This window comes from Fusarium odoratissimum (assembly GCF_000260195.1).
Source record: "Fusarium odoratissimum NRRL 54006 unplaced genomic scaffold supercont1.10, whole genome shotgun sequence".
Taxonomy (NCBI): Eukaryota; Fungi; Ascomycota; class Sordariomycetes; order Hypocreales; family Nectriaceae; genus Fusarium; species Fusarium odoratissimum.
In genome coordinates, this window is record NW_022158696.1 from 1,384,295 (window position 1) to 1,408,526 (window position 24,232).

Here is a 24,232-nt window from a genome sequence, read left to right on the forward strand (position 1 = left end):
GCCCCTTGATGGTGCCACGGCACCCCTGAAGGGCGACAGGGTTGATTTTGCTTCTCCTTGTCCTCTCCGCAGGCCTCCTTCTCAGGCTGTGTAGCGCTCTGGCTTTTTTTTACGTAGCTGTTAGGGCAGACCGTTTGCATGGTTCAGGGAAGTGTTTTATGGCTGGCTCCAGCAGATCCCAATGGCCCGGTGAAAACCTCCTGAGGAGCGAAAGAGATGGCAGCTTGCCACGTCCGTGCTGTGGCCCGTTTCGTCTCCACCACCCACCTCGGAACAAGGCCAGGCATGAGAAAGACAGGCTTGGAATTGGGTGGGTGGGCTATGCTTGTGGGTGGATTTCTTTTGGAAAAAACCACGCGTGGCCAGGCCCCCCCCAAAGCGGAACTCTCTCAGCTCCCACTACCGGGGATGAATCCGGTACGCCGTCGCCTGCGGTTCTTTTGCCTACAGTTGCGGTACCCTTGACTCACAAGTTCCAGTGGGTTGCTTGCGGACATACAGAGTACTGCGTGCAGCGCTGGTTATGGATGGCACACCTCCAGTCTTCGGTACCTGACTAGGAGGAGTAAGGTACTAGTCTAAAGCCAAGTCTTTTAAGAGCTAGCATAATGAGCCGGCGCCGTCTTTTACGGCGAGGCGTAGTATTAAAGGAAGAGTCGGTTCCTCCCCTTGTTTCGTTTCTTCACCTACGATCTCTTCGAGTTCAAACACCACTCATTCCCACCTGAGCACTGAGCAGGACTCTCTCTCTCTCTCACGCACACATTCCCTCACACGACGATCAACGTCCATTCCTTCAATTCTTTTTTGAATAGATTCATTCCTGTGGAACAGAATCTAAACCATCCTTCCTTTGCCTAGCAATCCATTGCGTTGAGATACCCTTTCGTCTACACACCAGACGTATCACAGCTACAGCCACTCCTTGGTTGAATAACAGAACTCGAACACAACAACAACAAACTATCCATATATCAACATGAAGTCTTTCACTCTTGCTTCTGCCTTCTTCGCCGCTGCGGCCGTCGCCCAGCCCCATGCCAACCCTCACGGAAACCACCACCGCCGTCACCACCAGAACGACAAGCGCGATGTTGTCACCGAGGTTGAGTGGGTGACTGAGATCGAGTACGTTACCAAGATGGTCGACGCTACCACCACCGTCTGGGTCCGACCTGAGGCCGAGCCTACTACTGCTCCTCAGCCCGAGACAACTCAGCCCGCTCCCAAGAAGGTTGCCCCCAAGAAGGAGAAGAAGCCTGCTCCTCCTCCCGCCCCTACCACTACTCTGGTCACCAGCGTCTACACTCCTCCCCCTGCTCCTGAGCCCACCACTGAGGCCGAGGCTGCTGCTGAGCCTACCTCTCAATACGTCGCTCCCGTTGAGCCCACCACCCAGGCTCCTGCCCCTAAGCCCACCACTCAGGCCCCCAAGCCTGTTGTCAAGGCCCCCAAGAAGGAGCCTGAGCCCGAGACTGAGGTCGCTCCCGTTCAGCAGGAGAAGGCCGCCAAGCCTGCCTCTGGCGGTAGCTCCTCTGGCGGTTCTGACACCAAGCACGGCGAGTTCACCTACTACGACATTGGTCAAGGTGCTTGCGGTGAGGACGACACTGGCAAGGATGACTCTATCAACATTGTCGCTCTCTCCCACCTCCTGATGGGCGAGCTTTCTAACAGCAACCCCATGTGCGGCAAGACCATCACCATCAAGGCCAACGGCAAGACCTGCCAGGCTACCGTCGCCGATAAGTGTATGGGTTGCGCTATCAACGACATCGATGTCAGCCGAAAGGTCTACGAGGAGATCTGGGGCAGCCTCGACTCTGGCCGCACCGAGGTCGAGTGGTGGTTCAACTAAGCGCCACGACAAACACGTTCTCTTGAATCATGAAAACAATACGAAGGATACCCTTTTCTTACGACTTGTACTTTTCATGAAGCGGGAATCTCTTCACCCCCGAAGGCGCTGGGGCGTAAGACATGAAAAAGGCACTTGGGTACCACTTGGACCTAGACCTGGAGATTCTGGATTGGGGTGTTTTTGGTTTCTTAGGCGAATCAGCTCCGGTTGACAGTCGTTGACTTCTATGTACATAAACTTTGGATACGCCGTTCGGATAGACAAACAATACAGCACCCTCAATCAGGGACTGCAATTTTGATTACATTACGTTATGTGATTTCCCCTCAATTGTTGTGACATGTCGCCTAGCATTGTTTATTTTGAATCTAATCTTAAGGCAGATGAAGCGAGCGGGTTTTAATTTGGGGATCCTGGTCTTTTGGTCGCTACTCCATGCCTACGATGACCTCGTACTCTAACCAACCCATGTCTTTAACAGGGTCTAGTAGCGATCAACTCTAATGAATTCTCGTTTAAGCTGAAACTTGGACATTTAACGATCAACCAACAGAAATGGGGAGCTTGACTCTGCTAATGAATATCGCTCGGGTTCATAATGACGAACTGCTGCACTAAAACAAATTCCTTGTCGGTGGTCGATGCCATAGCACGGTTAGTCAATAAACAGCTGGTATCCAGGGGTGAGTGAGGGTACTCTTTCTTGAAGCAGTCTAACGAAACCACTCCCTTCAGCTAGGATATTACTGATGAACCCTCAGTGAGAATTCACGTAATCAAGGGTCGGAAAGCAGGTAGCGTCGCACGAAAGGATTTCGATCCCCTTTGAAAAGGAGAAAGGAAGGGGAGAAATAGACACGGTTGGCTAGTTAATAATTCTACGCTTTACAGAGGCGTTTTGAATACGAACTATCGATACGGATATAAATATAGGCATTGTCAGACTCTCAAGACTCCCGTCCCAGCCGCGCGTATTGCGTATGCGTAGCATGCATATATGCATGGATACAGTACGTCTATCGTACTGTATTTATCATTTGCGTGTTCTCATCCTCATCCAAGAAGGGGGCTTGATACATGGAGCACGGCCTCCAATGGCAACTCCAAGTCGTAAGTCATGAATTTAGTGGAATGCAGTGTATTCTGAAGCCTTCATAGCAGGTTCAATAGTTCCTCCACGTAGCGGCGTGTATCGACGCCGATGCCTTGAGCGAGCTTACCTGCACCTTCCGCGGAATCTGTACGGAAGCCGACGTGATCGCTTGCGCGGCGGATGAGGAAGATTTCCTTGGCAACATCCGGGTGTCGGGGATCGGGTCCAGAATATTTCCTCTCTCCTTCATCTTGAGAGGTGTTCTGGTCTGTATTTGGGCCAGCTCCGCCTTCGTGAATTGTAGAGAGATTCCCCGTGGCGGCATCTTCTTGACGGTCGAGCAGACGTGTCCAGACGATCCACCATCCACGGCTGGACTTTTCGGTACGCTCAAGAGCAGTTGAACGGGACCGAGTACCAATGTAGAGATTGACCAGGTGAAGGTGAGTGTTGAGAGCATCAGGACGGGACCACGGTTCCGTATCATCATAAACTTCTGGTATGTTTGGTATTGATGAATGAACCGTCAATGAGACGGGATCCCAGACGAGATCATATATGTTGTTTCCAGAGTGGTTACTACCAGAACCTGCATCGGTTCCAGGTCGCTCCGGACGATAGCTTGTTGAGAGGAGTAGAGGTTTACGTAGAGGAGCGAGTTGATGATGAAGGGAGCGATAGAGCGAATCCATGGCAAGGGAGTCGGTTCGTAGATTGAACAGAAAGGTGAACATGAATGGTCGGTTAACGTAGACAACAACGCGCAGTTTCTTTGCCTTGTTGAGATCGTGGGAGTCGTAGCCAGGTATCATATTCCCTACCACCTGCGACTGCGTGAGAGCACTGGCTGGATGCTCAAAGTCACGCACAGTTATGGCCTCTGGTCTATCCAGAGCCTCGCTCTCTAGCTCAATGTTTACAGTTCGCAAGACAGTACGAGAGTTATTTGCCCCGTCGCCAGCATCATCGGAACTTGCACTGTCGGTTCCGCTATAATCTTCATTGATCTCCCCCTTTAAACCAATCAGGTAGTGGCCAGCAGCTTCATACGAAGGCGCGCGTTCCGCAAGGCTGGGTCGTGCCAGCTTGGTTGTGTCTTGAGCAGGTTCAGGATCCCGCTGTGGACTGTCGGGCTGTTTGGTAGGAGAATCGCCACTACCAGTGCCGCTAGGCAAAGACCAGTATGTGCCATAACCCAGCTTGAGATAGCTAACCATCTTTTCCAGTTTGCCATCTTCAGTCACTTGGATTTGGGGCTGGTCTTTGTCGGAACTCTCCCCAGCCTGTTCCCCCGCTGAGGATTTCGTGAGTTCACTCGCTGGTGCCCGTGTTTGATCTTGGGCCGCTTGCTGGCGATCCGCTGCCCTTCGCCTTTTTGCGCGCCGAACCGATGTTGGGCTCTCTATGATACCATAAGCGTGGTTGCCCCAGGTGTATAGATCCTCCATCCAGTGAGTAACGTCTCTCACTGATTTTCTGGACAGAGCGCCGGTGCCCAAAAAGATGGCACCGTCATCAGGACCAGGTTCTCTTCCTGTTCCTAACCATTGCTCAGGGTCGCCGTAGGGGTCGCTTGGAGGAGGCGATTCGGGGTTGTAGTCGCCGAATTTGGAAACAACAAGATCAACGAGCCCTTCTATTCTCCCGACCAGTCCTTCCAATACGGCTCGCTCGCCGCTACCGCGTTCTTCCTCGCCGACGCCTACGCCTAGCTCACCAGAGGCCGCAATGGGGATGCCCCCAAAAATGTCACGAGCTGGGTTCCCATGCATCATGACATTCCAGGTCGAAAGGTAGAGATCCCAGTATCGACTCAATATAGTGATGAACTTAGTTCTCTTGTTACGCACGAAGAGCGCGCTCAACGAGGAGTCGTGATGCATAAGGAAGATGCTATGGGCTCGTAGCAGGTCGCGCAACAACAGGCTCGCGGGTTTCATCTCGCGACTGGAGTATTCATATCGTTCTTCGGCGGCCTCGCTCTTCTTAGTAGCGAGTCGAGGAGGGAGAGGTAGTTTGGTGAGGTCGATGCTCTAGTATCATCGGTGAGTATGGAGTTGAAGACAACAAATTCATGGTATTCTTACTGCTAGAATCCACCAGCCAGGTTCGAGCTCATGGAGTATGACTCTTGACTTCTCGGTGTCGATGGTGTCTACTGTTGAACCACTCGCAAAACCGCGGCTGAAGCTAGCCATACCCTGCGCAAGGCCAATCTGTCGCAAACGCTCGTTTCGCTCTTCTGGAGAGATATTCTGGGTTGGTTGGCCACGAGCGCGCCTGCGCTTGTTATGCGCGGCTTGTGTTGTAACAGAGGCATAGTAGACGATCTGATCCTCAATGGTTTCGTCGGTATTGCCAAGCGTGGGGTTGAAGATGGCGAGGAACCCGAGCTGCGCAGGCACGACGGTCCCCGGTGCTGGGTTAGCAGTACCTGAAGCTGAATGTGAGGCCATTATTGCGATGCACCGTGTCCTGTCGTCTTGCGAAGGCCTCGGAAATCGTGCTGCTTTGTTTTGATTTTTGTGCTGGAGCTGATGTGACTAGTCCGTCACTCTCAATCAATTCTGACGTAGATCGGCGATCGTAGCAGCACAAGCCTCCAATGAAGCTTGCAAAACCGTCAAGGCGCCTCAAAACAACGTGCGCAGATAAACATAAACGGTCGAAAATAAGAAAATGAGCGCAAGAAAGAAAGAAAAGGGAATGAGGGGAAGAAGGGATCAGGCTAGATGTTGGTTCTTTCGCGTGTACTGTACCATACTTCTGTCTGTCTGTCTTGTGTTAGAGGCCAGGCCTCGATCATGCGGGCGGATATGTTTGTGGTCGGAGGTTATACCCCGGCTTCATCACGATTGGGCACATTAAAATGGCCAATTGAGCTGTTACGTCCGTCATGTGGGACTCGCGGGAGGTAGATGGGATCGAGATTCAAAGGCTGGGCCGAAGAAATGGAAAAGGGAAGGTCTGGACAAGAGAATGCCATTGTATTTGCATGCCCATTTGCATTGTTGATTGTTAAAATGTTGCATGGGTTAGGTCTCGACCGCGGGGCAAAAAAAGATCTCGAACTTTAGATCAACATACCATTTCCTCTCTTCCTTTCATACAGATTGTGCTATTTCAACAATGCCATGATTCGAGAACAATGCTCATCATGATTGAGACTGTCGCCTCCACCATCATATTCTCTAGCATACAAATCATTGACCAATTCCAAACGTCGCTATCATACAATCCAAGGTAGTAGACACAAGTGGTATCTCAATAATCAGTACTTGGCCTATTCATTCCTTGCACCTATCGATTCATCTTTATCACCTTGTCCGAAGACAGTTTGTCTCCTCTTTGCCATCGCATACGCCTCACTAACACGTTCGCGTTGGTCTTTCAATACTTGCATCGGTGACCGGGTTTGATCTTGAGCTTTCATACTCTCAGTTCTGGGAAAGCCCCATCTTCTCCGTTCTCTTCTTTGGCTCCGATCAAAGCTGGAGAACTCAGCCCACATAAAATAGAGTATAAACGTGATGAGGGTAAGTGGTATGGTGACGGCCCAGTATAATCGAAACTGCGGTGTGGTTTTGATCCCGATATCTCCTCCATCAGCTTGTGCACTGTCCCAATCGAAGAGATCGGTCGAGAAGAGAGCCGAAATGAAACTGCCTGGTAAAAAGAACATTGTCACAAACGCCAGTGTCTTCATGGATGCAGCGTCGCGAAGAGTAGATATAGAGATGATATAGTTGGAAAGGCTGTAGTTCTCTGATATGAGATTATTCAACTGGCAAAACGTCAGTATCCTTGTGACGCATCTCTCTTTAGGGCCGACATACCACATCAATTTGGATTTGCACTCTCTTCAAGGTATACTCCCTGTCCATGGCCTGCATCATCAACCGTTTCTGGAGAACGCCGACATGGTTCTTCATCAGCTCGTCTGCTTCGGGGTTCGAGCTTTGGCCAAGGCTCAGTCGTTGCTGGACAAACTCGAGAAGCTTCTGTAACGTCTTATCCTTCCTTTCTGTACTCGCTAGGCGGACTGCGAATCCGCTCATCTGTGCGCTGAGTGTGCCTAGCTCACCAGCCGCGATATGTTTCCGTTCAGTCTTGAAGTCTGAGTACCCTGTCCGCGCTTCTATCTGCTGGATGCCAGGCTTCATGTTGTTCTGCGTTACCTCAATCTCTCCATGAAACATGAAAGCAAAGAGAAATGCAGGAAACATGGCATGGCTTGCTGTGCTAAGGCTCCATTTGCTTTTGCTCTTGAGAAGCTTCTTCAAATAATGCTGCTCTTTATCGCCAGCCAGAATCATGCCATATGTGGCCCCTGGTCGCAAAGAAGGTGGCCTGAAGCGAGTATGTGACCATATAGACGCAAGCTTAGGCGCATAGCAAAAAGTGTAGGCCTGCTGGGTTGCTTCAGACTTGACAATCTCAGGAAAGGCGTTGACGCCCGCGACACAACTCGAGAAATAATTATATGCAAGCTCAAGATCAAACTTCTCTAGAATCTGATTCTTGGAATCTTCGGGAAGCTCAACGCAGTTATCGTCGAGGATGAACTTAGGCCATATCAGGCGCAGAATTAGCGACTCTGGACCTGTCGTTCCTGTTCGCGTCTCCATGGCCAGCCAGGAGGCGACATCAGGTATTGTAGTGACCCCTTCATGGTAGTCGACAATGCCAGTATCATCCCTGCTCCAAAGCTCACTATACTTGAACGAAAGGACGTCGTGCGTTTGGACGATTCGCCGTGAATTGAACTCGGCGATCTTATGGTATATCTCATCCATGTGTGCGGAGCGTTAGCGTCTCAGAAGGCAGACTGGCGGCTCGGCGCATGAGACGAGAGGCTTATGAGGCTGATTGCGGGTACTATATAGATAAACAGGCGTTGTTCATGTCGGAATCGTCTGTATATATGGCCTGGAGGGTCGAGAAATGGAAGCTGAAGGCGTCCAGTCTGCTGATACTGGCGAACCGCTGGCGATCTGCCGCTTCAGCTGCTCATTTCACCCGCATCTCATCGCCCAGAGCCTGAGAGGAAATCTGCCCGTTTCGGGGCAGCCAATGGCCCCAGAGCATTGAGACATGGGGGGTTGAGAATCCTTGCTTCTTGAAATGCGCTGGGCGTCAATTAGAAGTTGAATCAATAACGAGGCAAAACAATGCTTTGTTTCTCGACTGCTGTTTATTCCGATCGCTTGTTCATTTTTTTTTATCCACCTTCAGATCTTCAGTTACCTTTTTCACGATTAGGACAATCGAGATTCAACAGGAGTCGAGCCTCTAAAGCTGAAGCTGAAGCTCCGCTTGAATGCGGTATGTCAGCTTGTTAGCTTGTTAGCTCGCACTGCCACTAAGTAGTATTTTCTCTGGTAGTTAGTCGAGGCTTTGATGCCTCCCTTTGTGAAATAGGATCTATCCGACTTGGTATTGTCATCGAGTGAGTATACTCGTCAATTCTCTATAAGAGAGTGGCCTGAGAGAGGAGAAGAGGAGACGATAATAACCATCGAGAACAGTTTCTACACGACGTCTTGGCTGAGCCCAAGCTCTACAGCTTCCGCCGCTAGACTAGCCCAAGCTATACCTAGGTAAACTGCGTTAGGTCCCTTATTACTGTACCCCGCAGGTCCCTTCAACGTCCGTCTTGTCCGCTGCAAGCTCAGCCCGTCAGATCCAATGCAAAGCATGGCCTGCATCACATGCACATCGACAAAAAGAGCCCAGTATTTGGATTGGCATGAAGGAATTAAAGAGTCGAACTTATAATAGATTCGGTGCCGATACTAAGTGCCTCATTATGATCCTCAAGATCTATAATTATCCATAAAGACCCTTGTAAATGGACGTAAACGCGCCTACGTCATCCCCGTCATTATCGCCAGCATCATCTCACTTCATACTGTAAGCTCCCCCCGCCGCTGACCGGGCTTGCATGTTTCATTTTCTCCTCCTACATCATCCCATTCATTCAGTCATTGTGCACATAAACCTACAACCTCAACCAAACACCAATATTGCTCACACCTATCGGCCCTCAGGCCCAAATCCATCATCATGGAATCTTTCTCTCTACTCAAGCGTCGTACCACCGACCTCCTCCACAATGTCCAGCAAAACCTCCCATCTATGCCTATGCCTTCCGTTCCATCCGTTCCCTCGGCAACTCACCAGAAGAAGAGTTCTATGAAAGGAACATGGGAGCGCATTGATGCCCCTGACGTTCCCCGTTCTTCCCATTCTCTCAATATCGTCCACGGAACCGCTTACCTCTTTGGCGGAGAGATCGAGCCCCGAAAGCCCGTCGACAATGATATGCATGTCGTAACTTTGCCTTGGTCCTCGGCTGGGGCCGATTACTTCAAGATCAAGGCATCCCCCGCCAAACCAGATGCCCAGCCGAAGAAGCCTGAGGTTCAGCAACCCGTTCAGCCAAAGGCCCCGGAGCCAGTCAAATCCGACGAGAAGCCAGACGAAGAGGAGATCGAGAAAAAGCTCGACGAAGTTTCTCTTGCGGAGGACGACGAAGAAGAAGAAGAAGATGATGATGAGGAAGAAGACGAATCTTCAGATGAAGAGGTCGAGAGCAAGTCCAAAGGTAAGCAGCCTGCCGGTCCAGAAAAACCGGAATTGGGTGATGTCCCAGCTTCACGAGTTGGCCATGCTACTGCCGTCATCGGATCCCGTATCTTTCTCTTCGGTGGTCGCGGAGGTCCCGACATGCGGCCCCTGAACGAAGGTGGCCGTGTTTGGGTCTTTGACACCCGCTCCAACACATGGACATACCTTGACCCTGCCCCTGTCGTTCCAGGTGGTGCAATTGTGCCCCAACCCGCTCCGCGAAGCTATCACACAGCCACATCGATCGACCGCCCCCGGGACTTTGCTCCTAAGCGGCCCAAGGAACCTGAGACCTGGGGACAGTGGGCACTCGGAGACACGTCTAAGACGGGCATTCCTCAAGCTCCTGTTGTTGGTAATGTTGCTGAAGATGCTGTGGATGAAGAGTCTGATGGCTACGGTACCTTCTTCATTCATGCTGGATGCCTCGCCAGTGGCGAGCGCGCCAATGATATTTGGGCCTTCAACGTCCATGACCGTACTTGGACTGAGCTTCCAGCTGCTCCAGGCCCTGCTCGAGGCGGCAGTGCCATCTGTGTGAGCAAAACCCGCCTGTTTCGCTTCGGGGGTTTTGATGGACAAAGCGAACTCGGAGGGCAACTCGACTTTCTCCACCTCGAGGTTGAAACGTTTGACGATAGAGGCACCAAGGGTGAAGTTGCTGTTCGCGCACGTGGTGGTTGGCAAACTATTCTTGAGAGTGATCCGAATGCCGACTCAACTGAAATCCACGCCGAGCCAGCTCAGATCTGGCCGGAACCCCGAAGTGTCGCATCTTTGGAGGCAATCACTTCAGGGGCTGGATATGAGTATCTTGTCCTGACCATGGGTGAGCGTGACCCAAGCTCAGAAGGCCACGAAGGTGCAGGCAAGTTCTTGAATGATGTCTGGGCCTTCCAAGTTCCACCTCTGGGTATGACGGCCGCCAGCGTTACCGCTGCCATGTGGCAAGCTGTTGGCCGCAAGACAGGTGAGGGCAAGTGGACAAAGCTTGATCTTGAGCCATACGACGATGATAACAGTGATGAGATGCCCGCGGCGAGAGGCTGGCTTGCAAGCGCCCCGATGGGTGAACTTGAGGAGAGCGGCATTTTGATCTGGGGAGGTCTAGGTGAGGACAATGAGCGTCTTGGGGACGGTTGGATCTTGCGTGTGGGCGATTCCTAGGTGAAAATGATGAGGGACTGAACAGGTAGTTGGTTTGGGTGTAGTGTTTCTTTTTGGCGTAACATGTTTTTGGCGATTGTATCAAATGAACGAACGGAACGAAGAAACAAAGTCCTATGCGGACACAATACTTCACACAGCATATCATATTGCCATTGACGAGAATCCACACATTCTATACCTGGGAAAGCATTTGACATGATGTTATGTACAGTTGAAGCCTCCTCCCGCCGGACACTTTTTGCATTTCTTGCTATTGAACTAAAAAAAGAGAGATAATGATGTTATAATTCTACAGGTCCGCCCTTGTGGTCTCGGTTCCCCAGGGCTCCGCGTTAAGGCTTGTTTGACCAGCACTGTTCTCACATGTGTCTCGGCTGCTGAGAGGACCAGGCTTGGGGACGTTGACAGTAGAGGGGTCGGAAGCAGTAGCCTGGGCCCGAAGGGACTTGAGGAGATCCTTTACGGAGGCGGGGGTGAGATCCTCATAGTAGTCGTCGTTGATCTGAATCATGGGAGCGTTGACGCAGGCACCGAGGCACTCGACCTCGAGAATGGTGAAGAGACCGTCAGCAGTGGTCTGGCCCTGCTCAATTCCGAGCTCCTCCTTAATAGCCTTGACGATAACATCAGATCCACAGCCTCCAAGTTGGCAAGGTGTCTATTGGTGCCGTTGTTAGTGGGTTGTGCTTTTAGAGTATTCGGTAATCTTCAATGACGTCTAATCGTCATTGCCAGACTAGCGTGAAGCAATTGCAGTCGACAAAGGCGTGCTTCATGTGGGAAAACAACATACCGTAGTGCAGATTTGAACAAAATATTTGCCCACGGGAGTTCTGTTGTACATGGTGTAGAAAGAGGCAACCTCGTACACTCGCATAGGAGGCATCTCAAGAAGACGGGCGACCTCGTTCATGACGCTGATGCTGGTGAAGCCGTGCTGGCGCTGGCCGAGGTCTAGCAAAGGCATGACAGCAGCCTTCTTGTACTGGGGAGGGTATCGCTTGAGGATCTCGGCAATGACGGTCTGGTTCTTCTCGTTGAACTTGAAAGGGATGTCGGGGTTGTTGTCCTCGGTGTTTCGATGCTGTCATACGGCCATAGGTCAGACAAGTTGGTTCTCATCGCTAGCAATTGCGCGCCAATAGATCTACCATGATCTATGGTCCAGGGTCGCAATTGACAGCGCCAATTGGCCTACTTACCACCATGAGAGTGTCGCTTCGTCGGCTGGCTGTGAGAGAGAAGGCGGCGCGAGACTGAGGGCGGGCAGCCCGGCACACCGGCCGGATGGCGGAGCGGATGAGGGGAGTGAGCTTGCTCGCCATTGTGAATAGTTTGGTGGTGCTTTTCCTGAGCGAGCGGAGCGGGTGTCGTCGCGAAGGCGGGAGGGCTTCTAAGGTCGTCGGTTCCGGATCTTGTCAAAATGTCGCCGTCGTAGCGAGCATTGCAATTCGAGTTGGAGCTGCTTGCAAAATCAACGTCGATGATTGGTGTGTTTGACCCAAGGTTTAGCCGTCCCGGTGTGGACCGGATGGAGAGGTACGTATCGTCCTTCATGTAAGTGGAGGTGGACCTGTAGCTCATCTCCTTACTTTGCCTATCTCAAGCTGCCTCATCTTGAATTCAGAAAAGCTCAATCATCGATGTTTTTATGGTTAGCTTACGACGATGAACATTCTCCTGAAATCGTCATTGTTGATTTAGCCACATAAGAACTCAAATCAGCCACCGACGTGAGCAAACAATAAGCTAATCTTTTACTGGTGACTCAATCGAATACACCCGTAGAGAATCGCTTTCTCGCAAAGACCAAAGGCCATTGGGGTTGATGGGCTTGGGTTAACAGAAGTTCTGCAGCTCCCCTCGCTGACCGAACCTATCCTGCCAACACATACCCTCTGTTCTTCAACACTTACAAATAACACGCTATGAAAACAAGTTTCGCGAATTTGGTGGTACCACATGCTCCTCTGTCCTTGTGCGCAATCTCCATACATCCCTCTTGTTATACCTAACCACTGAGCATGTTGTGAATCACGATTCAATCTCAATAGCCTATGACCCAGCTTGCTGTAAGGTGAGTGCTGTTGAACGACGATCAGCATTCGTTTTGGAGCCTTAAAGTCGAAACTAAATCCAATTGGATTCGTTCTCTTTCATGGCACAAGCAGGATCCAACACGCCGATCGCTATGATGCTCGTCAAACAACCGAAACTCAAGCCATCCACTGCCAGATTTGTCTTCATACATGATCTTTCAGGTGGGACAACCGAAGAGTTGCAGCATACTCGATTATATGCGCAAGTGTTGCTTTACACTCGCTTCTTCACGTGCAGAGGTTAAACGAAAGGGTACATGGTCAGGGCAATATAAGCCTAAAAGGGTTTTGTTGTTGAACCTTCTTTAACCACAAGAAAACCCCGAGTCAAGGTAACTTTGCCACCCCGCATTGGTACAGAGCCTCCCATTTGATATTTGGGGAAGCACAATTGTGTAGCTCGGCTAGAGACTTACTTCTGGCGATGAGACATCAACGGTGGATTGGGTGCTGAGGTATCACCACCTTTATGCTGTGGTTCTGGAGGCTCATAACCCGGGACTACCGATGACAACTGGTCCTGTAGTTGATAACTCACCGGGCTGGGCGCATAAAACCAGTCAATAATTTGCTGGCCATTGAGATGATATCGATTGTTGTCGTCGTAAGTTTCAGATGGCGGGGACACAGTAGGGAGCCGGCGTTGTGATGGCTGGAATCCAAGAATGAGTGTAGCTAATTTTAGTTAAGCGTCCTCATCACTCTCTGAAAAAGGCTGAGGAACTGCAGCATGTACAAACTGTTCGTGTATATAATATTAAGCCTATTCGCGTCAATAATTCAGCCACGGTTGTAATTATTGAATCTGTAGTTCATTTGTTTCTGGTGACATCCTTCATCGTGAGTTGATGACCCCTGGCTCAACTCTATCGTCTCGATCTCAGAGTGAAAGACCCTTGTTTCTAACTAAGAGCTAGGATCTTTCAGCTAATACCTTAGTTCTAGAGCCACTTTGGAAGCGCCAGATCTTAAATGAACTACAGAAGAAGGTAGGTAGATGGCGCACCTCCTTCCTGAGGTTTTCAGCTTAGCTTGGCTTGGCTTGATACTTCTAGTCTTGGTAGGCAATTGCAACTCGTCTGAGCTGGGCCTCTTTCCATCTTACAAACAAAGACAACCTTGAATTCTATCTGACTGGTTATTCTGAACTCCATCTCTCTTAAAACATCAATATCTCGACTTGTCGATAACATCGCATCATGCCAATCGAATCGCGATTTTCGGTGTCGGTTCCTAATTGCTCGATTCAACAATGGATATTTGGCTCACCTTCAGGGCCATTGCCAGATCAGAAGGCTTTCATCGATGCTGACAACCCTGAGCAACGTTATTTCACCTACAACCAAGCTCGATTATTTGCGAAGCGTATCGCCGTCGGTCTTATCAACAATGGTCTTAAGCCAGGTGATCGTGTTCTCCTCTTCGCTAGTAACAGCTTATTCTTCCCGACCATTGTGATGGGCATTTGGATGGCCGGGGGTATATTCACAGGAGCTAACCCTGGGTATGCCACTCGAGAGTTGGCCCATCAACTTCAAGATAGCGAGGCATCGTTCGTCGTTGCCGCGGAGGGTGGCATGGAAGTGGCATTGGCTGCTGCCTCACAGGTTGGTATGAAAGCTTCACAAGTATTTTTGTTGGATTCGACATGGCCAGATTCACCTGTTGAGACACAACCTAGAGAAGGCAGTCGACACTGGACAGAGCTCATTGCATCCAGGCCAGAGGGCGAGAGATTCGAGTGGACTGAGCCAAATGATTCTAATGACTCTGTCTGCTCTCTCAACTACAGCTCAGGCACTGTAAGTCATTCTTTCAACTTTGTCTTGATCCTGAATAAGTGCCGCGAAGCTAATAACAGTAGACTGGAATACCGAAAGGTGTCGAGATCTCACATTACAATCATGTTGCGAATAGCTGCGGTGTGACTCTTTTCCATAAACTCCATCCCGACTACGAAGCTCGCCGTCAACGTGCTGCTGCCTTGTGTTTCCTCCCCATGTATCATGCCTTTAGTCAAGGCTACTTCATCACCAGCTTCCCTTGTGAGCGAGTTCCTGTATATATCATGCCTTCTTTTGATTTCCCAAAGATGCTCGCACATATTCAGAATTTTCGCATCACGAAGCTTCTGGCCGTTCCCCCTATTCTTGTCCTTATGTCGAAACACCCACTTGCACGCCGTGCCGACATGAGTAGCATCGACATGATTGCATCCGGTGCTGCCCCATTAGCGAAGGATACACAACGCGAGATAGCTGGGATGATACCTGGGGGCGAGTCAGTAGTACGGCAAGGTTGGGGGATGACTGAAGCAACCTGCACCGCATTATCGTGGGACCCTAACAAAGCTCCCAGCTCTGCGGCTGGTGAGCTGACGCCAGATTCCAAGGCCAGGTTGATCCATATCGAAACTGGAGAGGAAATTACGGCTGCAAACACCCCAGGAGAACTCTGGATCACGGGTCCTACAGTGATGCGTGGCTACTGGAGAAACCCAAGTGCAACCCAAGGCGCATTTGTTACTGACTCTGAGGGCACTCGATGGCTTCGTACCGGGGACGTTGCATATGTGGAGGAATACGCAAAAGGATCTCTCTTTCATATCGTGGATCGCGTCAAGGAGTTGATCAAGGTTAAAGGCATGCAAGTTGCTCCAGCTGAACTCGAGTCTCTCCTACTTGAACGAGAAGATGTTGCAGACGCTGCAGTTGTTGGGGTCATGGTCAACGGTGAGGAGCTCCCACGAGCCTATGTCGTCAAATCAGCAAACGCAAAAGACACATCTGAAAAAGAAATCGCAGACTGGCTGGCTAGTCGTGTTGTCAAATACAAACAACTTGAGGGGGGAGTGGTCTTCGTCGACGCTATTCCCAAAGTTCCTGTAAGTCTATTATCCTTCTCAGTAAGAGGCGCTGCAAGTTCGAGGCTTACATATTGTCACTCGAAGTCGGGCAAGATCTTGCGTAAGGCTCTTCGTGAGCGAGCAAAACGCGAAGTTAGCAACGGCCTTGAGGTGCGCGCCAAGCTGTAGGTCAGCGGCGGCGACAGGCGCGCAAGCTAATATATTGCATCACTTCGCAAATCATAGACTTCTTTACGTATGCGATGGTCTGTGAAGTATGGGCAAGTCGATAAATAAGGTATGTCACGCTTGGTGACAAAAGAATTCGCCTTTCTAGGACCAGACTGAGCAGAGTTTACATGTATCAATACATTTGCATAAAATTCTTAGTGTAAGGGAGGCTGTCTCAACAAGCAACAGTAGCATCTCTCATGGTTTTTCCAGGCATAACTTTATTTCCATTAATCGCACACACAGACTTCATCATGGCCCTTGCCATGAGACATATATTTTAGTTTCCATCACCAATCATCATCCTGACTTCGTCTAGCAGTGTTGAGGGTATCTTCATATCTCGGGCCCTATCAACTCGCCCTCCATCAATTCGATATTGGGCTGGCAGCTTCACACCATCGGCGATCCCCAATATCTCCTGGGCAACCGCTATTCCACATCTCGCCGCAACTGGCATACCATGCCCCGTATAAGCAACACTAAGCCAGAGGCCACTATCTTCACCGCCTAGAGAAGCGGGTAGTTGGCCAACCCAGGGATAGCCATCTTTCGAATAGCCCATGATGCCAGTCCACTCATAAGTAGCTTGAAGAGAAGTGTCCTCGGATTCTTCTGGTGCCCTTAGCTTGACGGCCTCATGAAGTGAGGTACGCAATCGCTGGGCTATAACTGGGTCGATCGAATCGTCCCGCGATAGTCCAACTTGGCCACCGGATGAGCCTAATCTCTCACCGCCAGTGATAAGTTCACCCGAAGGTCTCTGGACAAGATAGTCGTCTCCTCCATCTGGTGTCCACCACACGTGGCTATGCTCCAGTGGTGAGCTGCCGTCTGAAGGGGTGAGAGCAGCAACTTGGCCACGCACGGGAACTATGTACCCAGATAGCTTTGGAATAAGGTGTGAGGTATAAGCGTTAGTTGCTAGGATGACTTTCCTGGCTGCTATCTGGCCACGAGGGGTGTGGAGAGCCCATGAGTCACCTATCCGCTGAATGTGCTCCACGGGCGTCTTTGTTTGAAGATTGAAGACGCTTGAGTCGTTCGCTTCAAGGAGACTCTCAAGAACCCAGCTAACAAGCTTATACGGCCATAGCTTAGCCGCATTGGGCTGGTATATGGCAGCAGATGCCCCTGAAACTCGCAGCTTCTTCAGCTGCTCCTGATCTGTTATAACCTTGATGTCGTCCGCAAGATCAGGATTGGTTTTCTTTAGACGGTCTAGATGCCGGGTCACGATGTCGAGGATTTCTTGTGAAGGAACGCGGTGCACACCTCCGACCGTCTCCCAGTCACAAGGGATATTGTGCTCTGATACAAGGTCCTTTAGGAAGTTGAAGGTATCAAGTTCAAATTGAGCGACTGGAGCTTTGGCGGCGTAAATAAGGGGCTGGCAATGACCACCATTCTGATGACAATCAGTAAACCCGTATAAAAGACTCTCAGTAGACTTAACTCACTCTTCCTGTAGCTCCCCAACAGGCCTCTCTTGCCTCGAGGAGCACCACATTCTTACAGCCCCCTTTAACAAGCTCTCTCGCTGCAAATGCCCCGGTGATACCACTGCCAACGACCACAACATCAGCCGTGGAAGGGAGCTCTGCTGTGGTGCGATGCCCGAGGAGCTTCTCAGAGGGTTTGCGATGCCAGTACGATTTTGTGCTCTCAATGCTAGGCAGTCCAGCCTGCCCTGGTAGTAGCGTGGGGATTGTCATTGTTTAGCTGAGGTGTGTTTAGTGTATATGTGGGTGCTGATGTGAGACTAGATATAAGTTTGAGGTAAGTTGCGGAGATGTAAGTTGAAAGGCTGGCGGGTTATGTATCGAATGTGAATTCGTCTTAGTAAACCCCGCCTTAGACGGCAGTTATTGGAGGGCGTTGGCGTAACATGAGATGTATTACGTAGATTTCCATATTTATCAGTTGCGTGCATAGGAGCTATAGATAGACTGATATGATAAAGGGCTGCAGTATCATAGGCTTTCGGATATCACGCATACACAACTTGATACACAGCCAAAGCGAAGTGTTGATTGTGAATCGATCGTATCATATTCATGCCATTTCGTCGTCAGAATCATCAGCAGCTATCAGATCAAGCTCCCCCATCCAGTGGCCTTTCAATCCATCCCATTCTGCCTTGCTTCGGCAGTGGGCTTCTAAAGTATCCTTCCACCATGCTTGCTTGTATGCTTGCTCAAAGAGCCATTACTATAATTTACAATATTCCAGCGTCTCATGTAGCAAACCCTGCACCTTCCAATGACTCGATACAATCATTTCTTAAAGACAGCCGTCTCTTTTTGGCTCCTCCATATGCTGTGTCCTGTGCTGTTGCCCCTCTCTGCTGAATCCTGCAGAGGTTTGCCGGAACTTTTGATTATTACTCCCACCCAATATGCGCTGTAGCCACAGCATGTCTAATGCTTTCCGGGGTATTTTGTACACGCAGTCTCGCTGTTGAGACGCAAAATATTCAAGCCATCTTCCTAAGAGGGGCACATTCTTCAAATCGTGCTCTCGCTCCCTGTGGCGTACAAAGAAAAGTTGACAAATGAAAAAAATGGTCGGTTCGGGGAACAGTCGTGGCGTGCCTGGTAGCGACAGCCTCCGAATCAAAGGTTGAATAAAGAACTCAACAAAACGCCATGGGAATAAATCTCCCGCTAATGGCTTCCATTCCTCGTGGTATTCGTGTCGTGTCGTAGTAGCAAATAATGTAGATGTCGTCAGAGCACATAATTCCTCCTGGTCGTGAGTGCTATGATCCTAGTTCGAGCCAGGTTCTCCAACATCATTCAGGCGTGTTTCCCTTATAGAAATCGCAAAAAGCTCCTTCTCAGTAGACCTCCAGTGCTATCCAGAGTGAAATGCAACCAGGTAATTCCCTCTAGACGTCGGTCATCTCTGTGTCACTGTCACCACCCTCTGCGATGGAAATAGGGATCAACTCCTCATCGGGTCCCCAGTTTCCTTCATAAACAGTTGCCGGTGCGGCGCGGTGATGGCCAACCCACTGCAGGCCCTCAAGTTCCAGAACCTGATGCACAGTTGGTCGCTCACTGGGTTCTTGAGCTGTCATCCATCGTACAATCAAATCGAGAGAACTGCTGTGGGTGGCATTAACCATAAACTCGGGAGGTTGAAGTAGTTCCGATCGCTTGGATGGGCCAAACAAGTTGCTTGGGTCGTGGGTCTTGCCACTTGTGAAATCATCGCTATGCATTATCTCGGTAGGGTTACCAGTGGCATCTCGCTGGACCTCAATAGAGGGATTCCAGGTGAGACTTGGCACTTCGGAAAGATCTCCAGAGCGGAGGGCGATCCACGTCGGTCCGTTGTCAGGTAGGACAACGTTGGCGGCTGTCTCAAGAATGATGAGGCCAAGAGAGAAGACGTCGGCGGACTGGCAGGATTTGCCCTTGAGCATCTCAGGGGCCATGTACTCACGATCGCCCTCAACGTCCACGCCTTCGGCAGATGAACAGGATTGGGCTAGGCCGAAGTCACCAATCTTGAGAACACCTTCGAACGTAACAAGAATGTTGGCCGGCTTGAGATCCAGGTGCATGAAACCTGAATCATGGATATCCTTCAGGCCCTATAGAAATGTTAGTACGTACAGAGCAGCGAAGTGGTTTATAACTTACCAAGCACAGGTCCTGGAGGATCTTGAAGATGCGAAAGTCATCTAGTCGTCCACCTCGTCCAACAGTGCCCAGGAACTTGTCGAGGGTACCCTCTTCGCAGTACTCTGTTTGGATATAGAGATGGTTATTGTAGTCCCAATGATCGAAGTACTGGACCACATGCTCAGAGAAGCTAAGAGTCCTCAAGATCTCGGCCTCTCGGACCTTCGTATCCCGGTCCTTTGGTCCCTGAAACGCATGCTTGCTCTTCTTTACAGCATAGACTCTACCCTTGGTGGGGCTTGTTGTCGGGGTTGTACTGAGGTTGCCAAATGTCATTTGATGGTCCGCCTGAGTGACACGATAGACGACAGAGAATTCACCCTTTCCAATCTGCTCCACTTTGTCAAATCGGGAGGATAGGCTTGCGTCAATGTCAATGTTACTAGTACGGGCGTTCACAGGAGTAACAAGGAGGCTGGTAGATGATCGCAAGTCCCGTCCTGCTGTTGGGGTGACGGGAGGTGGCATGTTATCAGAGAAGCCATCGCCAATCTGAGAAATAGACAATCGGCTGGTGTCGAGAGGCAGCAAACTCTCACGTGGCGTTTGCGGTGTTCGTCGTCCATCAAGGGGGCTGGCTGATTCACAGAGTTTCGATTTAGTAAATGTCTCATGAGGAGAACTGAGGGGATGACTCAAAGAAACTGTGCTTAGTGGAGAAGGAGAGTGTAATCCTCGTCGAGCCCTGGAACGGCCAAACGAAGATAGAGGCAGATGCGAAGATGGGGAATACAGACGTCCAGCATCGGTAAGCCGACTTGAATTGTCGACTGTTCCAGCTGGTCCGTCCGTTGTTGGGACTTCCGACTTACAAGTTGCTTCTCGAGGGATAGAGGTGCCGAGGACCGGAGTAGTAGAGTGTAATGTTCGGTTGGCAGTTGGGCTATGGTTATCATGGGGACTCTCAAATGAGTACTCGCTGACCTTGCTAAGGCTGGGAGTCAAAGTGTTCTTGGTTGGAGTAGGAGGAGCGTCGCCTTCCATGGGTGTCGAAAAGTCAATCGTTTCACCAAAGAGCTTGTGCTCGTCACCATCCAGGCTAAGGACACTACCGCGACGTGCACTCCTAGAAGCACTGCCACGCTGGAATATCGACATGCCCTTTCCTGGCCTACCAAAACTGTTGGGACCTGTGCTGTTACCAAATGGGGTGGAAGGGAGACCGCCAAAAGAATTCCGGTTGTTACCCCTCTTCTTCATGGCACTCCCGGCCGGTGGAGGGAAAGTAGCGAACGGGTTAGAGTGCTTCTTGCATGGTGTATCGGGAGGGGCCATCTTCTTGTCGGCATCCTCTTCGGGGTTTCGGTTGACCTTGGAAATAAGTCCAGTAGAGTTGAAAGCGCCCACCCACAGCTGCGAGTTGCTGGGTGTCGCCATGGCCTTGGACATATCATTTGGGCGAGTAGGTCGTGTCGCATTGAGAGGTAGAGATCGTGAGAAAAGGTGAGGTCTGGGTCGATCTGGCATCCGGGCCACGGGAGCATAAATAGGTGCTTCCTCGGTTAGGCTGTTTCCTGAAGACGATGTCGTCAGTGTCTTCGATAGAGGATGTGGTTGATGGGCCTTGTCGCCAAAGAAAGTAGTGGGTGGTGGTTTCGAGGTCGGCGTTGTAGAAACAAAGGGACTCTCTTGAGGCACGGGAGGAGGAACAAATTGGTCCAGAGAAAGGCGAGGTCGACTTCGGACAGGAGAATATTCGGAGCTCATCTGAGCCAGCTGTCGTTCACCGGATCGTCTTCCCCAAGATCCTCGCTCCCCATATCTTTGTTGTAGAGTTGACTTACGTAGGGACGATGACCTCTTAGGAACATTTGTCGTCGCAGGTGTTGGTGAGGGAACAGGATCGCGGAACGGTGATCCGCTAGTACCCGCAATCTCATACTCGGTAGATGAGTCTTCATGTATATAGAAGCTCTGTGAAGATGTCGTGTTGGCGCCAAAGATATTTTGGTCCTCGTTCTGGCCCAGCCCCGATATTCCATGCAAGCTCCGTCGCTTAGCCACCGGGCTTCCCTGGCTCGGTTGGTCCAGATTCATGGTTGCGTCGCTGCGCTTTAATGACCCGTTGTTTGTGACCATCTGGCCATCATTGTTGGAATCAAGAGACTTGAGAAATGATGTCGGCGAAGATTCAGCGACGTCGAGAGTGAGGCTGCGCCGCTTGACGGGACTGACAGAGATGGGGCTTGTAGCTCCCAGAGCGTTGTTCTCTTGCCCTGATGCATCAATAACCGAAGCCAAAGGTATCGCAGGTAGTGAGTTGCCGCTATCGGGAGCCATGTTGAGTGCCCTCTTCAGAGGGCTCTTGGGAGATGCGCGTGCTCGTGTCAACGGTCTCGAGGGCGATGTCTTACCGGCCTTGGCGGAACGCAACGAAAGCCTAACGCTGGGGCGGAAAGGTGTAAAGGCGGTTGAATGCGGGGCACCGTTGATGTGAGGAGGTGCTGAGCGAGTGTGGGACGGTAGAAGTTGTTGATTTTGCGGTGTTGCGCCAAATCGACGACAAGGCGATTGAGGTGAGGTTTGGTGGGGGCTTTCGGGGCTCAGCGAGTTTTGGGAGTTGGAGCGCGTCAAGAACTTGGAAGGTGATCGTGAAATAGAGCGCCGGAGAGTGCGAACTGCCGATGTGACGTCGATGTGGTGGGCGTGGGTTGGTGATGGTAGGGCGAGTGTGCCACCGCTGCTGTTCGAGAAGGACATTGTGAGGTTGTGAAGTGCTGCGCGCTTCGGTAATGCGCGAGCAGATGACGCAGTAAGGCTAATGGATATAAACAGTTGAATAACTAGGCCTTATCGATATTATTGCTGGTGCGAGATACAGTGACCGGTGAAGAATGCAGTAGGGAGAAATAAAGGTTGCGGACGTTGGTGAGCCAAATGTGCAAGCCGTTAACGGTGTTGCGTGAAATGGCCAAGTCGAAGATGTGAGAAGCAGCTCGACGCGATGCCCAACAAATCGCAAAAAGCTATGCCAGTCTCACTCGGATGTCGAAGGTCATATCATGACTCGACAACTGAAGGTAAATCAGACACTAAAGTGAGGAGGCAGAAGGCAGAAGTGCGTTGAGTGTAGGCTTCCGTTTAAGTGCCCGAATGGTGATGTCGTCGACAAGGCAGCTAGATAGATACCTTAGATAAGAGTGGGTCGACGTGAGTTCGCGTTGAGGGTTGAGCAAATATGAGTGATTGTCGACAAAAGAAAAAGTGAGGTTGAGTAGAGGAGGAAAGTTGGTAGAAGTTGGAACTGCTAAGCAGTTGTAGGAGTAGTCGTGCTGCAGGTGGTGGTGGTGTCGTGTTTCGTAGAAGATGGACGTCCGGGTTGGGGGTGGGCGGGTTGAAGAGGCGAACGGGAAGACAAGAGAGTTAGGTAGGTGAACTAGTAGTTAGGGTGTGGCAGTTGGACCATGGCGCTCGTGAACGGGCATGGGCTACTGATCCTGACACAAACTAAGAAGTTGTAAAGAAGAGGCTAATGAAAAGCAAATTGTCCCTGCAGTTGTCGTCCGGTCTTGTCTCTGCTTTACTTTGCTCTTGCTCATCCAGTCTTTGTTTTTGTGGTTTGTTTGAATCCACAACCAGCAGAGTTCAGAGCAATAATACTATGCTGCCCCGTCGTGTACAATACCCCTCGTGTGGCTGCGTTGAAACCCAAGAACCCTTCCTCAGGGCAGAACGTGGATACTCCAACTGGGGTCTGGTGACTCAGAATATCAGGTCGAAAGGACAACGAATGGTAGTGGCAAGTCAGGCTGGTATGCACTCGTCTGGGCTTTCTTGGTGTCTGTGTTGGAAAGTTGGTGCAGACGAGAGTTGACTTGCAAGTAAAAAAGACCCAGAGGGTGTGACAAAATACTAGTGAGAAATAGGACAGGATGGGATGAGAGGGAAGGGCGGGCGCGCAAGAAAGAGGATGGACAAGACCGCCTGGAGTGGTTGGAAGAGAGGGTCCGCTATAGATGGATGGGGATAGGGAGCGTGGGAGCCCAGGGATGGCGCGTGTTGGCGCTGGAGGCTAACGATTTGGTGCACGCCCCGTAAAAATGGCAGGCAGCTCAAGTTAAGTTAGTGGGGGTTTACAGTTGTCTACAAGCCTCCCGTCTTCAACCAATATCAATATATCGATTGATGAGGAACGGGAGAATCACTAGAGCAGTCAATATTATAACAGGAAAACAACGCGCGTACTTTGCACCAGGGAGGCAAATTCAGTTTGGTGTATCCGTACTCGTACTCTACCATCAAAAATCTCTTCGTCACATTAAAGAGGCTGGAAAACAACAAGCTGGGGTAGAGGCGCGCGACAAGTGACGCATTTGTTTACACGTTTACCTAAAGGGGAATAGTGACACACGAAAAGACGCGTTTCTCCAAACAAAAGCCAGGGGTGCAACAACAGACAAACATCAACTCGCTAACACACCCTCCAGGCTGGCCCTGTTAGCGAGTGGCTTCCTTCAAGGATGGCGCCGGGAGCTGGCCCCCGTAACTCAACCCGCTCATGGCCCATCCATGTTCCATCTCAAGCCTCTGAGCTACTGATTGCTACTCTACTCTACAGGTAGAGTAGCACTGATCTCTCTGTCTCATCGATGATGGCACGTTCATCGGAAC

General features: G+C 50.6%; 8 protein-coding genes across 13 annotated transcripts; 3 read left to right on the forward strand and 5 right to left on the reverse strand.

Annotated features, from left to right (window-relative positions):
* The first annotated feature begins 414 nt into the window (after nucleotides 1-414).
* On the forward strand, nucleotides 415-2,827 carry FOIG_07386 (uncharacterized protein). Of its 3 annotated transcripts, XM_031206948.1 has the most exons (3): nucleotides 415-2,176; nucleotides 2,245-2,544; nucleotides 2,623-2,827. In XM_031206948.1, the coding sequence occupies exon 1, from the start codon at nucleotides 980-982 to the stop codon at nucleotides 1,856-1,858; it is 879 nt and encodes a 292-aa protein (XP_031064067.1). In that variant the 5' UTR covers nucleotides 415-979; the 3' UTR covers nucleotides 1,859-2,176; nucleotides 2,245-2,544; nucleotides 2,623-2,827. The 3 variants fall into 3 exon arrangements, with proteins under 3 accessions (XP_031064067.1, XP_031064066.1, XP_031064065.1); XM_031206947.1 differs by having other exon boundaries at nucleotides 415-2,544; XM_031206946.1 differs by having other exon boundaries at nucleotides 415-2,193; nucleotides 2,245-2,827.
* A 186-nt stretch (nucleotides 2,828-3,013) lies between these two features.
* FOIG_07387 (uncharacterized protein) lies at nucleotides 3,014-5,410 on the reverse strand (the record flags this gene model as incomplete). Its single annotated transcript, XM_031206949.1, has 2 exons — nucleotides 3,014-4,987; nucleotides 5,042-5,410. 2 exons carry the CDS (start codon nucleotides 5,408-5,410, stop codon nucleotides 3,014-3,016), a joined length of 2,343 nt encoding a protein of 780 aa, XP_031064068.1.
* An 827-nt stretch (nucleotides 5,411-6,237) lies between these two features.
* On the reverse strand, nucleotides 6,238-7,750 carry FOIG_07388 (uncharacterized protein; the record flags this gene model as incomplete). Its single annotated transcript, XM_031206950.1, has 2 exons — nucleotides 6,238-6,738; nucleotides 6,791-7,750. The coding sequence occupies 2 exons, from the start codon at nucleotides 7,748-7,750 to the stop codon at nucleotides 6,238-6,240; spliced, it is 1,461 nt and encodes a 486-aa protein (XP_031064069.1).
* A 326-nt stretch (nucleotides 7,751-8,076) lies between these two features.
* On the forward strand, nucleotides 8,077-13,475 carry FOIG_07389 (uncharacterized protein). Of its 2 annotated transcripts, XM_031206952.1 has the most exons (3): nucleotides 8,077-8,279; nucleotides 8,340-8,403; nucleotides 8,483-13,475. In XM_031206952.1, exon 3 carries the CDS (start codon nucleotides 9,021-9,023, stop codon nucleotides 10,749-10,751), a length of 1,731 nt encoding a protein of 576 aa, XP_031064071.1. In that variant the 5' UTR covers nucleotides 8,077-8,279; nucleotides 8,340-8,403; nucleotides 8,483-9,020; the 3' UTR covers nucleotides 10,752-13,475. The 2 variants fall into 2 exon arrangements, with proteins under 2 accessions (XP_031064071.1, XP_031064070.1); XM_031206951.1 differs by having other exon boundaries at nucleotides 8,340-13,475.
* Nucleotides 8,811-12,264, reverse strand: FOIG_07390 (NADH-ubiquinone oxidoreductase 24 kDa subunit, mitochondrial). The gene is made up of 3 exons (XM_031206953.1): nucleotides 11,957-12,264; nucleotides 11,548-11,838; nucleotides 8,811-11,412 (listed from the first exon to the last, which is right to left on the reverse strand). The coding sequence occupies exons 1-3, from the start codon at nucleotides 12,077-12,079 to the stop codon at nucleotides 11,044-11,046; spliced, it is 783 nt and encodes a 260-aa protein (XP_031064072.1). The 5' UTR covers nucleotides 12,080-12,264; the 3' UTR covers nucleotides 8,811-11,043.
* Nucleotides 13,476-13,799: 324 nt separating the features above from the next.
* FOIG_07391 (uncharacterized protein) lies at nucleotides 13,800-16,251 on the forward strand. Its single transcript, XM_031206954.1, has 3 exons — nucleotides 13,800-14,655; nucleotides 14,718-15,737; nucleotides 15,804-16,251. The coding sequence occupies exons 1-3, from the start codon at nucleotides 14,053-14,055 to the stop codon at nucleotides 15,885-15,887; spliced, it is 1,707 nt and encodes a 568-aa protein (XP_031064073.1). The 5' UTR covers nucleotides 13,800-14,052; the 3' UTR covers nucleotides 15,888-16,251.
* On the reverse strand, nucleotides 15,971-17,800 carry FOIG_07392 (uncharacterized protein). Its single transcript, XM_031206955.1, has 2 exons — nucleotides 17,390-17,800; nucleotides 15,971-17,337 (listed from the first exon to the last, which is right to left on the reverse strand). Exons 1-2 carry the CDS (start codon nucleotides 17,642-17,644, stop codon nucleotides 16,210-16,212), a joined length of 1,383 nt encoding a protein of 460 aa, XP_031064074.1. The 5' UTR covers nucleotides 17,645-17,800; the 3' UTR covers nucleotides 15,971-16,209.
* A 138-nt stretch (nucleotides 17,801-17,938) lies between these two features.
* On the reverse strand, nucleotides 17,939-23,572 carry FOIG_07393 (WEE/WEE-UNCLASSIFIED protein kinase; the record flags this gene model as incomplete). 3 transcript variants are annotated; one of them, XM_031206957.1, is made up of 3 exons in its annotated part: nucleotides 17,939-19,530; nucleotides 19,580-20,199; nucleotides 20,434-23,572. In XM_031206957.1, 3 exons carry the CDS (start codon nucleotides 22,319-22,321, stop codon nucleotides 18,820-18,822), a joined length of 3,219 nt encoding a protein of 1,072 aa, XP_031064076.1. In that variant the 3' UTR covers nucleotides 17,939-18,819. The 3 variants fall into 3 exon arrangements, with proteins under 3 accessions (XP_031064076.1, XP_031064075.1, XP_031064077.1); XM_031206958.1 differs by having other exon boundaries at nucleotides 17,941-19,039; nucleotides 19,131-19,530; nucleotides 19,580-22,321; XM_031206956.1 differs by having other exon boundaries at nucleotides 19,580-23,572.
* Nucleotides 23,573-24,232: the final 660 nt, after the last annotated feature.